We start from the raw sequence: 14,450 nt of genomic DNA, 5'->3' as shown, positions 1-14,450 counted from the left end.
CCCTCAATGGGGTTCGCTTTCTTTTACATGGTAGAGTTTCCACAGATGCTCCGCTTGTTCTGCTGTTACCAGGGAAAACAAATTTGTTCGCACACTGGCACAAAGACTTTCTTTTGCTGTAATCCAACCTCTCATTTTTGTGGGAAAAAGGTGACCATTGGCAGACAGCGTGGCATAGTGAAGACTTATAGGGAACCAATAGAAGTGCAGGTGGTGCCATATTTCAATTGTAACTTCCTTTGGTTGACACATTGTAAGTAATGCATCATGAGTTACAGATAGCAATATGGTGGATGAGAAGCTTGAATGGTGAAAACTCAGAAGTTCATAGGCTGTTTCATGTCAGAATATCATCTACAAGACATCTAAAAACAGAAAGATTAGAATTTAGATAAATTTCCGGTTTGGAGTGGGGCTAACCTCCACGAGCGTAGCCTGGAAAGCATCACACCTGCCTCAGTTTTCTCTTTGTGAATATTTCACTCTGTGTTTTGGTTCTTCTCCAGAGCAGGGCTGTCATCCAGTCATTTGCTATCCATGATCAGAGGTTGCATTTGTTCTCATTATGTCTATTTGGGAGGCTGTTATTGCTCATTGACACTTGGTCAAAATTTCACATCACTGCTGAGAAACTGTGAAGCACACAAAGCACGGTGTGATCATTTTATCTCACCGAAAAGGCATTCTGCAAAGAAATGAATCCATTTCACCACAAGCAACAACACAATTCACATTCAGGACAAAGTAGCTGTAACCTCCTGAGAGCAGGAGCTTTGGTCATTTCCATATCATTTTTTTTCCTCACATGCTCCACCAGAGGGATAAAATGATTCTGTGGTAATGTGCTGTGGCAGAGAGAGCTCAGCACCTCCACTATTTACAGCTGATGCAGTTTTACACCTCTACTCCACAGCATTTCATGGGAAACCCTTCGGTCATATTGCACTACACTGTAGATAATTATTCAACCAAATATGTGATTAATTTATAAAATCAGATTGATTCTTATAGACGAAACATGTACTTCAGATTTGCAGCATTTCCACCAGATGCAACATTAAAATGTCAGTTGGACCTATGATATTTAAATATTATTAAAGATAACAGTGAGACTCTCTGGGTCATTTTGTCACATAATGAGAATGAATTTTATTTTAAAAATATTTTAAAATATATTTTGCTTCTAACTGTTCTGTACTACTTAATTAGTGTTTTGAATTCAGTCCTTCCGCTTGTATTGGATTATTTTTACACTGTGTTATATACTATGTGTACTGATGAAGCCGGTATCACCTGATTCTCTCATCACTGCTGTTTCAAACTGATCAAGATGTTTTCTTAACTTATACAATATACAACTTATACAGTACATTGAGCTCTTCTTAGTCACCACATTTTTCAAACAAAGCCATTAGTTATTAAATACCCCCAATTGAGACCACAGTTTGGTTTCACAAACTGTTAAAGGTCTGCTGTGAAGGATTTAATGGCATCTGGCAGAGTCAGTATTTTGTTTTTCCATTCAAGACTACATGGCACAACATGGCTGTGAAAGGACGTGAGTAAATAACAAAAACACAGGTCTTAGTTTCAGGTGATTGTACACAATTGAAAAATAGAATAAATATTTATTTCCATTTCTGCCATTAATCCTACACACTGGACCTTTAAATCTGTCGTTGTACACTAATATTTCCCACTCATGTCTTCCAATTTGAAGTGTTTGACATTTGGGGAAATGTACTTGTTTTTTTTGTACTTGTGTTTTCACCATTTTCCACTCTTTGTGCTATGCTAAAATCTGCTTGCTGTAGCCATATACAGTATATTAAATGGACGTGGATATGAGAGTAAAAAGTGTGTTTCTCAAAATATTTAGTTACATATGGTTCTAACCTTTTGAATTGGGGCACATCAGCATTCTAAACCTTTTGAATTACAGTCCTACCTGTCAAGTCTCACATCTTACCTTGGATTTTAGTGTTGTTTGTCTGGCTACTCCCAACCGTGAAATGAAAATATCATGTATTGTCACACTACAAAGAATATAATAAATAGTGTCTTTCTTATATGTTCTCCAGTGCACGACATAGATTCAGCTTTGTTCCTGACAGCATTGTCAGGGCTGGTGATGGTGGCTCTGAACTTCATACCACCGATTAGTTGGGTGTGCTGGACAATAAAATCTGTCAGTGTAGTTGGTGGAGGAGCAGATACACCTATTCTTTGAAATGAAAAAAAAAAAAGGAAAAATAGAAACATGGTGCAACAACAAAAAAAATGGCCAGAAAATAAACACAAGTTCTCTTCAGATAGTAGCAAGCTACTTCATCTTGATGTGGCTGAAGCTAATGACATCTGCAGAGTGCAAGGGACAAAGAGGGATAGTTAATCTTGAGGGCACCCACGTGGATACAACGCGCGTGCACACACACACACACACACACACACACACACACACACACAGAAATAGACAGATGCGAGTTTAATTGTATTATATCATATTACACACAGAGCTATGAGCGATGTGCAAACAGAATAATGTGATATTCATGCTGTTTATTCTATAACTGGATATCCAGGTCAATATTTCTCACTCTCTTTCTGTCTTTCTCTCTCTCTGTCTCTCTGTGTGTCATGTAGTGGGAAGGTACTGCCTGTCTTGTGCACTCATGCTACTCGCTGCGCCGTTTCACTATGGGGGCGGGGGGGAGGTGGGGGGATTTTCAGTGGGTACCTGAACTGCCTTTGATTTAAATACACTCCGTTCCTCGTGAATGGCAACTTATTAGCCTATGACCTAACCCAGCAGGCTTTATGCCACTTTAAAATTCTTCAGTAATGATCAAAATTCTTCTGTGAATCTAAACAATATGCCCATAAAAACTCACAGAATTTTCATATAATGTACATCCTTTATTATGTGAGAGCTTTATTTATCATGATAGTTATATATCTTGATTGACTGAATGAATATCCCCTGTTTTTGGAGGAAGGAGTAACAGTACTGTTTTACTTTTCCAAAGACTAATAAGGAATTTAAATCACTACAAGGACAGATGTCCAATCTCAGAAACTGTTGCTGCTCCTGAAGTTATGTCAGTTAACAGCAGATAAATCATAAATTGCCACAATTGTTTACATCAGCCACTTTGGGCATTTTGGGATGGATCCTAGTGGTGGGTGCTGCAGTTTAAGCTAAGTGGGGAAATGCTTGAGGGAAAAAGAAAAATGTGCAGGAGCGACAAATAGCGACAAATCAAGTGGAAATGGGTAATACTTGTTAACTATCTGGATGTGTACAGGAGGAGATGGAAAGTGATGTTTGCTTTGCACTTTTCAGCAGCATAAAAACAAATCAGAAAAATGAATATGTTTGATATTGATATTTTGTTCTATTCAGATTTTACGCCCTATCTCTGTATTTGAAGTTCTAGTTCTAGTGCAGATTTTTCATGCCTGTATTTACTGATCCTAAACGCTGTAATCAGCAGATATTCTAGCTCAAAATGTCCTTCTTTCTCTCTGACTCTAATGCTTCCCACTCAGTTCGACTCTTTGTCTCGCTACTGCTATCGATCTCCATGCCACCCTGCCTACTCCAGCTGACCCTCTTCGACTTTCTTCTCTCCCTCCTCCACATTCTCCTCCCTTTTGCACAATTTCGGCGTCGATGTCTCATATTGTCATTCTGCCTTCTTCTTTGCCATCTGTTTCCATATTCTTCTCTTGTTATTTTCTTTCCAGTTCTTCCATTGGTCCTTTCTTACACCCTCAACACCACTCTCACATTGGCCAGCAATAACTTCAGCCTCTCCTTCCTTTCTCCATCATTCACATTCTTACTGCCCGCTATATGCTCCCCCTTTGCCTTCCTCTTGTAGTTGTACTTTACAAGGTTAAGTTATGATTTATGGAAGTAAACAACTTGTAGGCGTCCCAGGGGAGCACCCTGCTGCTGTGCTCCGCTTTCCATTCAAAACTGAATGTGGCCCCGGTGTTGGTCTGCACGCTTGCCATAATTTGACATAAATGCCAAGGAAACTTTACGGCAGAAGCAGGGGATTTAAAAACAATGAAAATATCTTAATATCTATATATGCGCTAATAGTGCTGGATATGTATTTCATTTATGAGATGTTACATCTAGATGTTACTAATCCAGAAATGATTATTGCTAAAAATCTCAGCTCAATCATATAACCCAGGAGATTGTTACAGTATCATATTCCCAGTAGATGAATAAACTCATTGGACATATGAATCCTCAAAATCAACATCAAGGTACTGTGAATGTGAATTTGACCATTCGTCTGCCCCCCCCCCCAGGTGGTCGTCAGGGAAAGATGCCGGTGACGGCGCTGGAGGCTTTTGACCTGGAGATGAAGAGCTGGACACGTTACCCCTGCATTCCAAGCCGGAGGGCCTTTTCCTGCTGTGCCACAAATGAGCGGAGCCTCTTCAGCCTGGGGGGCCTCCAGCAGCCTGGACCGCATAACTTCTACTCCAGACCTCACTTTGTCAGCACCATGGAGGAGTATGATCTGGATCAAGGTAAGCAGTGACCTAACTATACAATATGTGATAACAATAAGCGATTCTGATACAATGACACAAGTACCTGGCCCTGTGTAATGAGCTGACCAGTCCAATGGTTCAGGACTGACTGTCCCTCCTCCTGCCAATCGCATTGTTTTACCAGGCTTCTTCCTGTAGCTCCAGCTGCACCTTTTATGTTGAAACAACATCATGTTGATACTGATGGAGCTTGTAGTTTACTGTTGCTGGTACACTGGTACTGGTACTGGTACAAGTTGAAATGCCCTGAAATAGAAGCATCTAAACGCTTTAAACTGACTCGTCAATGCATTTAGTGCTGCTGGTTGCAACAGGAGGACTGCAGAGTGAATTCGGGACCACAAGTCATTAAGAATAGGGGGTTTAATAAGGTTTTACAGTTGGAGTGGTAGGCAGAAGACAACACAGACAAGCTAATCTAAGGTACTCACTGTTAAAGTATTCCTAATATGTTGTCTCTGTGACAAGTTCTGACATCCTTTGCAGGGCTCCTCTCCTATTCAAGTGTGAAATGAATGAAAACTATTAACCTAATTATGTTGCTAGTGTACTGTCCAGTTTGAATCTGAATCATATACCAACAGTACTGCTCAGTAAACAGTGACTGGAATGTGAAAAATGTAAGATCCAATGCAAAGCATATGGCATTGCTTAAATGCTAGTTACCCTGCTTATTTATATGCATCTTTTGCTGGTATTACTAATTTGTTGTTAAAGTGTTAGGTGGATTGTATTATATAAAAAGATGTTTCTGATGTTTTGTCCACATGTGAGAATTGCAGTTCTCACCTGAGATGGTTTGAATAGCAAGTCTAACATCACACATGTTTCATGTATTATTATATAATAGTTATTTTAAGTAATCTCCTTTACATCACTATTTAACCCCTGTAAACTGCGGCTGGTCCACAAGTTTCTTAGTCAAGGGTTGTTTTTATAATTTCCGTTTGCCCCTGGCAGGACTAACCGCTAGGTGGGAATGACTCATAGAATTTAAGGTGATGCAAAGAGACAAAGCACACTACTAAATCTTGTGAGGTACAACAGTTCAGAACAAAGAAAAACACAAGTCATACAATGATTTAAAAATTGCTTTTCTATAAAATGTTATAACCTCAGGTTCAGGACATTTTGTCTTCCTTTGATGCATTTGGAGAGAGACGCTGCTTTGTATGCAGCCCAAAAGAATGGTTGTTTGGGTTTCTCACAATGTATGCAGTGCCACCCCGGAGCACTTTGAATGGAGTGAGAACATGATCTGTTCTGTGCTCATAATCCAAGCCAAATATGGGAAGATTATGCATCATTTGAATCAGATCATATCAAAGCTGATGGAGATGCAGATAGAAAAAGTCCTTCCCTGCACCACATTTCTTTCCTTGAGTTATGGCTCACTTGAAATGTTGCCGCATAAAACATAACTGATCAAATGCATATATGCAGTATGGGTAATATGCTGATTTAGATGAAGCAACCACATTAGTGGTTTGAAAATGCCCTCAGGTGCTGTGAATCTGTGAGCGATTTTACCTCTGTGCCATACTCAGTTATTGTACTTCAAGTATTTTGCTACACTGTGAAGGATCAGAACCAGAAACAGGATGCACAAAATGAGAACAAGATGATTTGTGCTATGATAAGCTTTAATTAGCCCATGCTATTATTTTGTGCTTTTGTGCAAGGATCACAGCATCTGCTCCAAATCCCATTTTAAGCACCATGAAAACAGAACAGTGTGCCTCCATCATATATTAATGTAATTATGTCTGATATTACAACGAATGAGACATCTGATATTCCAGATGGGTCCCAGCATCTGTCAGAGTGTACAATATCATCTTTTTGAACAAGATGGAGAAGAATCATGTCCTTCTTGGTGCTATGCATTTTAGGGGAAGTTCATTTCAGGGGATTACCATGGTTTCACCTTTTTATAACTGGCTAAAAGATGAATCAACACTGAGGTGATGGTGGTAACATGGGCAGTGTGAACATCTGTTGATGCCCAGCAGCCATATGGGCAATAGCTAAGTATTTTTTAATCACATATAAAGTATTTCTGTTGTAGATACACTACTACTGTTCAAAAGTTTGGAATCATCCATATGCCATATGCCATATGTTTGTTTTTTTTTTTTGCCTTTCCTCTAATAATGGCTATTTTCATAGACAAAAACAGTTTGTGTATCATTCTGACATCACATTTATTTTGGCCCTTAACAGAAGAATAAATAAATGATCACCTATTACCTGTCAGGTTCAAGGCCCTAATGTAATATCTGACATAAACACCTGTCTATAATACCAGATAAAGTAGCTTGCCTTCCAGTAGGCTGAAAGCTGTCCATTCCCAGCAGGTCAGTGTGCTTCCAGAAATGATTATTTTTAGGTTTAGGCACAAACACTACTTGGCGAGGTTAATGCAAAGATCTGTGACATTGTACTCAACAATACAGACACTTCTGCATATGGATACACAGAGGGACATGACCAAACAGAGGGCCCTGGGAATGACACCATGCTGGGGAGCACTGATGGAAGCTGATGGAAGGCCGATTGTGTCCCTTCTAATGTCTCTGCCAGCATTATATTTTTCTACTTACTGTACATCAGCACTATAATTTATCAAACATTCATTACGCCATCTGACATACCATAAAATTACATTATACAGTCTGACACAGAGTGCAGCAAAGATTTTACTTGGTCCCACCTTGCCCAGTGTGTCATGCAATGAATTTATGAGATCATACAATCTGTGGACACCTTAACACACACTTTAGCATTACCACGCCACATGTGGCAATAAATTATCATGTTTTTAGGAGATTCTACCACAAGTGCAAACAGCATTTGTCATTATCGGTTGAATGCACTACAGTGAGGCTACTTAACCATTAAACTTCAGGCCAGTTATCATAAGAGCAGAAATGGATTCCGCCATGCCAGTTGACAGTAAATGGAAAAAAGAAAAAAAAACTGCTTTGGTGGAAGATGTCAGCAGAGAAGGGCACAGAGTAAGACAATCTCAGTAAGAAGCTCAAGGATGACCGCTCTGCTGGAACCACTGTTCCTGAAGTGCTTTTGTCGAGCTTTCAGTAGCTTCATCTGCAGGATGTTGAGTACTGAAGCTGAACGCAGGGTAAGCGTGATGTGGATATGAAGAAGGTGCAGCGATTTACTGTCTTTACAGGAAGAATCTATATACAGCAGCATCTGCAGACTCCACAAGTATGTTAACACTGCAGGTACGTTGCAGGAATGTTAATTATCAAGTGGATGGATGGATTATCAGATGGTGAACTCTGTTATGTGCCCAGCTCTTTATGGATATGTTTTGCTCCTCTGCGTAATCTCAAATCTAATATCAACAGTACACCAGAAACACCATATCATAATATGAGTCATCCCACAATAATAATTGAGAAGTGTTGGGAGCGTGTAATGCTGTTCTCGTGGCTTGGCTTTTATGGTCACTCACAGTGGCATTTTGAATGTTTTTCTCTACCATTAATTTTTATTAGCCGAATGAGAAGATAAGAACCTCCTGTGATTCTCACCTGAAGTTGAAAATCTTTGAAATACTGTGTGATTTTATACACTATGCTGTAATATAAACTTAGAGAGTGAAAGCCCATGAAAAATAACATAAATTTGGAACAGGCCTACACATGTTCAAATGTGTGGGCATGCAGCAAAATATGTGAGTGCACACTTCAAGGTCAGTTGGAAGTATACATGATGGATGAATGGAAAACATTTCTATTTGGTGAACAGGGGCTGTTTATATGTTCTGTCTATATTTTTAATGTGAAGTAGCTTTATAGACTGGATCTTTTCAGCCCCCCAGAGCATACGGTGCCGTTAGATTCAGTGAGGTGGTGTTTCAAAATGTCTTCACTGCAAATATGATTGATTATATATCTTAAAGGTAGATAGATGGATAGATGGACTCGAAGCTCGGTGCACAGAGTCGTGACTTGATTGATTTGATTTCAGTTGGATCACAATTTAGAGTTGCAGAGAAAAAAAAAACTGAGTCCAGATGAGAAACATGACAAGAAAGCTAGTAACTCTGGCCAGTATTCACAGTGTTTTGGACATTGAGCTAAGAGTAATCCACTTGATGGTTTCTGAGCCTCCTTACTGTGATTTTAACTAATGTTTTTTTATTTATTTTTTTTTTTTGAGAACTTTATTTACTGAATGAACATTCTCTACTTTCATGACCCAAGTGGCATGGTGTTAAGTGCAGTAAACTGAAGCCAATACATTATCAAACATTATACTGGCTGTGTTAGAGGTTGTGACTATGAATGTGTGGGATTAATCAGTCAGTCGTAAACTTCCCAGATGTTTGAAGTCCCTGATGTTTAAACTTACTCTTTAAACATCAGGGACTTCAGTCTTTAGGAATATTCCTAGTGGTGCAGTCATGTTTGAGAATCCAGTGGTGAGTTTTGCTTATAGGGAAATTATTACCTGTATAGCTGGTAAGAATCACTTAGTAATGCTGGTGTTCTATGATCATAACACTGTATCTATGATCTACACTGTAACAAGTTGCTGTAAAAATACAGGATATTTTGTACAGTAGTGCACCGTTTTTCATTAATACTGTTGAATACTATAAACTCTTATGTCTTTGAGGAAATAAATCTTAACAGTAAGCTTCTGTAAAATCTTACAGTATAATACAGTATTTTGTTAAATCAGACTTGAAGCCCCACCCGCTGTTTTCTCCCGGTTGTCTCGTCAACTGCACAGCATACCCTTATCCATCCTGATCCCGTGGCTTTCTTAAGAACGTAAATATAATCTTGCAAAACTCAACATAATGCTGTTATGGTATTTTGTGTCGGATTAACATTTTATTGACTGTTTTTCTGCCAATAAGACTCGCTTAAAATTATGTGCCGCAAGCTAGCATTAGTTACAACTATATGGACAAAAGTTTAACTCTGTTGAGGCACGTTACTTAAGGTAGCAGTAACTGTTGTCTTTGGGTGAAGGGAGGAGCAAAGAAGGAAAAAAACTTGCAGTAAAGTTAGTAAAGTGGGATTGGCTGAAGATTTGTACTTTATGTTTTCCAAACAGTCAAACCAGACCCACTTTTTTTTTATCCAGGAGGACAATACAAAGTTTAATACATGTAATGTTATGTTAATGGTGTTCTTATGGATTCTTATGGACACTAAAAATGTTAAGCTTTAATAAATGCCCACTGTTTGTCTGCCCACAAGCAATCTCTTGTCTGAGCTATTTCTGTGGTATTCTGTTCATTTATTATTATTATTTATGGGATTTTCATTTTTAAATGTGGAACTTTTAAATCATTAGCTTATATCACTGTGAAGATCACATTCTACAGTATTCAACATAGTTTTACAGTAATAAGTTGTTATTGGAGAATACTGTAGAAACTGTAAAATAATGGTATAATGGCAACCAAAGAGCTGACAGTATAATACTGTAATGTTTATTTTCCATTCAGCACAGTACTGTAATATTTTTACAGTATTAAACTGTTGTAGATCACAGTAGATACACCATAAAATAACAGTTGGAAGCTGACATCTGTAGCTGCCAGTAGTTTACTGTAATTTAACAGGAAAATTTGTTACAGTGTATGGCACATAGGCGCCAATTAACGGTTTTGCCTGTGTGTGCCCAAATTAAGTGAATACCACCAGTGGTGACTGTCACAAAATCACTCTTTTATTGAGCTTGGACTTTATTAGGCCTCCTTGATGAAATGTGGCAGTGCTCAGCTACAAATCATAACAGTCTACACCACATCGGCACACAGTCAGGGGTTAGTATTAACATAACATATTGGCCACAACATAATGATGTTCACAGTGTTTAATAACCCCATGCCTTATGTGTGAACAATTAAATGTGATTTGTAGTTAATAACACACAGATGCATTTCTAAAGTGATCAGTCTTTTTCTTGGGTGCTCAAGCACTTGAGCCTTTGGGATACAACTTTTTTTTTTTCTGTGTGATCAGGTGAGTGGGTTGAAGAATAGAGACTATAAATGAAACACAAACAAAACATCAATACAGGAGAGTGTGTGATTTCAGGGATTTATTTTTTGGTTGTGCCTAAAAACTGATGAAACATCACCACTGCTGTGTTGACCTGCTCTGACAGGAGGGCAGCGGATAACTCAAAAGGTGGCCAGTTCTTGGCACCAGCGTAGCAGTATGCAGCTGTAACAGCACAACATCAACTACATTTCACCTCCAAGTGAAAACCCACTGAACACAGCACAACGCAACGCAAAGCGCAGCACAGTGAATCACCTTTCGAGACGTTGTGGGACAGCAGGCGACCTGGGAGTGGACCTTTTTCACAGCAGACATTTGGCTTTTCCTGCTATGACATGTCAAAATATCTGCTGTGAAAAAGGTCAGTGACGAGCCAAAGAAAAACTGTATGAGCAGAAAGTTGAAAAACATCATGAAAGTGGTGGAAAGTTTGTAGTGGTGGACAGGAAATAATGTTTTTACCAGCTGGATGAGCAGGGAAGACTGCTTATTTTGGCACATTTTGGCCTGCTTACTGTGGTGACACAAGATGAGTCCAATATTTAGAAGTACTGTATCTTAACATCTACTGGATGAATTGGCAAAGGTATTCATGGTTCCCAGATGATGTATCCTAATACACTTATCTTTGTGATTTTTGGCACAGACATTTTTGTCCCCCTGTTGATGAATTGTAATCACTTGCTGATTTCTAACTTTTCCTCTAGTGCTGTAAACAAATCAAACAACACGATGACATTCCCATCAGCCTCAGCTGTACTTTGTGTTTGGTGCTCGTTAGCAAGTGTTAGTTTGACAACATATATGACATTTTTGCTTTGTCATTGTGCCATACTATCATGAACATATAGTGGCTGCACCTGGTACACGCACACACTCACACACACTCACACGCACACACACACACACACACAGATGACTGAGCTTGGTGCAGCCTCATGAAGGAAGATAATTAAATATTCTATAATATATTCTATGATTTAGCTGCTCATGGTTGGATGAATGCATTGTGTGTGTGTGTGTGTGTGAGAGAGAGAGAGAGAGAGGTAGAGAGAGAGACAAAGCAAAACCTACGTCTGTCGAGACACAGGTGCTTACGAGCTGGAAGTGCCTCAGTGTATGCAGAAATGGGAATAATGTAGTTGCTCTCTTGTGAACCCCCCCCACCCCCACCCTCTCCTCAATGTGTATGTGGAATTTATGTGTAAAATCAAGTGAGTCTAATCTCCATCCATCCATATTAACAATGCATCCTTTCACACTGCCCTGTGCCTGTCAGTTTGAGATATAACATTTGATTTATCCCTTTGCTTTTGTTAGTCCGCTTGCTCGGGTTTAATGTGTTTGGCTTTAGACTATAATGGCCTTATTCACAACTATCAGGCCTAATTCTCACCTCGCCTTAGAGATGCAGCCCAGACTTGAAAGCTGTTTCCTGTGCGTGGTTTAGTTGTGAATGCAGCATTGTTGTAATAGGAGAAATAATAATAACAATAATAATAATAATAATCCTGATGTTGTCTTTATGGTTTTATTGGCTTGAGCCTGAAGATGACCAGTTGTTAACAAATGTCTGCAGAACAAACAGGAAGCATAAAGTTTGAAAAGCCTGCATGTTTTCCAGGCTGGGAGTGTCTAACAAGTCTATTCATACCCTTTACTAACATGGGTTATCTGATCACAAGTGGACAGGTTTAAGTCTGATAGTTAACATCTGGCATTACACTGCGTCTTCACATCCATTAAAGTGACAGCTTTTCCACTCTGTATGCAAATAAAGACATGCATGACTGACAGGCACAGTGTTTTTATAATAATTTAATGTATACCATTCACAAAATTTACAGGAAGACCCAAATAATTAAGAGTTTTTCTTAATTTTATTTCAACTTATTTTATTATTTTTTAATTATCATTTTTTCCCCAAGAAGTAGCTTATATTGATTGATGTGTTTACTTTCAACACAGTGTTTGTGGAGATGTTATGGTTACTGGTTTAATGGTGATTGTTGAAACACTCAGTGTTCAGTAAACAATGGGGAAAAGATCTGTTATTTTTATTTTATTATCTATTAATACTAAATACTAAAACTCAGTGTTTCAGTGCTTCACAAACACCTTTGCTGTAGCCGCTGACTGAAAACAGTTCTGATGAGAGGAAGGGCATTGAATCAAAACAAAAAAAGTTATGAGATGCAATGTGACATCACCTGTGGTTAACATAAAAATATTGATTAGAGCAACTTCAAGTGCTTAAAAATTCTCATTTAAAGTAATGAACGTGTTTTAATAGTCTGAAACAGAATTCCACAGTCTAGGATGATGTGGTTCTAACTCTAAGCTGACCACTAACTAATTGTTATCACACAATTATCGGGACAGTTAGCATTTTTCTAAGCGACCTGGCCGAGATACGTCTAATAATCATATCACTAAGATACAGACTAAGATACAGACTACACACAGATACAGTTGGCTGTGACAGCACTAAAACACCTCATGAAGAATGTTAAAATCCCTTCAAAAGATGCTATTTTGAGCAGAGAGATTAAAAGTCGGAGTAACTTCTTTCCCGCTGCTTCTTGTTCTAGAAGTAATGATTTAACATGAATTCTGTACAGTAGAAATTCACAGTAATCCAATCTTGTTGGTATAGCACCTTTAAGAGTTTCAGCAAAGAAGAAAAACCCTGGAGATCTTGCACAAATGATACTGATGTGATTCTGGTAAACATCTTGTTATAGCTTCAGTTTTTGTGCATTCAACATACAGTATGTATTAATGCATGCATTTTAGTGTTGACATTTCATAGATATTTGCATGAGCAGCAAAACTTGAGCTGACTCTCTTTTCTTGTACCTGGCTTGTCATGTGTGTGTTTCAGTGATTAATTTCCATCCATTGCTGTTGTTGCCCTGCATTTAGCATTTGTCCATTTTCATTTCAGTGTCCTGGGGTGTGGGGGATGGGGGCGACTTAATGGGTTCGGCGGCAGCAGCAGTGTGATTGACACACAGCTATTACAGATTCCAGGAGCAGGGATACAAGTGAGTGTGCCATGGTGCTACTCATCAAAGCAATAACAATAACAGCAACATATTCATAAACAATGTCTTCCTGAAGCTTCAGACACACAACACAGCACCGCCCACTGAGACCGTGGGAGAATCACAGAGTGCAGTAGGACACGAGAATAGAAATGTGGATTGAGAAAAACAGAGAACATGAGAAGACAAACCCTGCAAGTTTAGATCCATCCAGTTTAATTTAGTGGCACAACAATCATGCACGTGAGTGTCAAAGAGAGCTGTTGTGTGATTATGCTCTTTAATAGAGGTTATTATCTTCTGGACCTCTGCTAATGCTGAGCAGGTTCATTACCTGTTCATTTTTGTACAGTCTCTGAAATGTTTTAATCAAGGTGATTTGCATTTAAATGTTCTCTACATCAGGATTCAGCTCTGGTTAGAAGCAGAGCAGCATGCAGGGTTAATGGATGTCCTGGTGTTCACTGTGAGTCATTGCTCTGTGCGAGATACTGTATCTTCTACTAAACCACGGCAAATAAAGCTGTAGTTCTGAGGGCTGATCATTCTTGTGCACAAGATTAAATGTAAACACAACCGCCTTTATGAATGAAACCCTGTTTTTGGTCAGCACTCCTGTAAACATCATAACTGTGATCAATTGATCTTGATAATAATTGATCAAGATCAATTATGAGAGAGAAGCTGAAATGTATACCTTAATCTGATGGTAAATGGCTCTGTATCTTCTATTGCCAGTAGGTTGTGTTTTTGGTAGTTTGTGTTTCCC

General features: G+C 38.8%; 1 protein-coding gene across 6 annotated transcripts in view; it reads left to right on the top strand.

The window, feature by feature from the left end:
• LOC124063371 (kelch domain-containing protein 8B-like) overlaps nucleotides 1–14,450 on the top strand; it is a 156,152-nt gene that overhangs the window by 105,533 nt on the left and 36,169 nt on the right. For all 6 annotated transcript variants that reach the window (XM_046396971.1, XM_046396972.1, XM_046396974.1 and 3 more), the window contains one exon: nucleotides 4,330–4,554. In XM_046396971.1, coding sequence (XP_046252927.1) covers nucleotides 4,330–4,554 — 225 coding nt within the window. The remainder of the gene's footprint in view (nucleotides 1–4,329; nucleotides 4,555–14,450) is intronic.

The sequence above is a fragment of the Scatophagus argus genome, chromosome 8, assembly GCF_020382885.2.
Source record: "Scatophagus argus isolate fScaArg1 chromosome 8, fScaArg1.pri, whole genome shotgun sequence".
Classification (NCBI taxonomy): Eukaryota; Metazoa; Chordata; class Actinopteri; family Scatophagidae; genus Scatophagus; species Scatophagus argus.
This window is presented reverse-complemented; position numbering and strand designations above follow the sequence as displayed.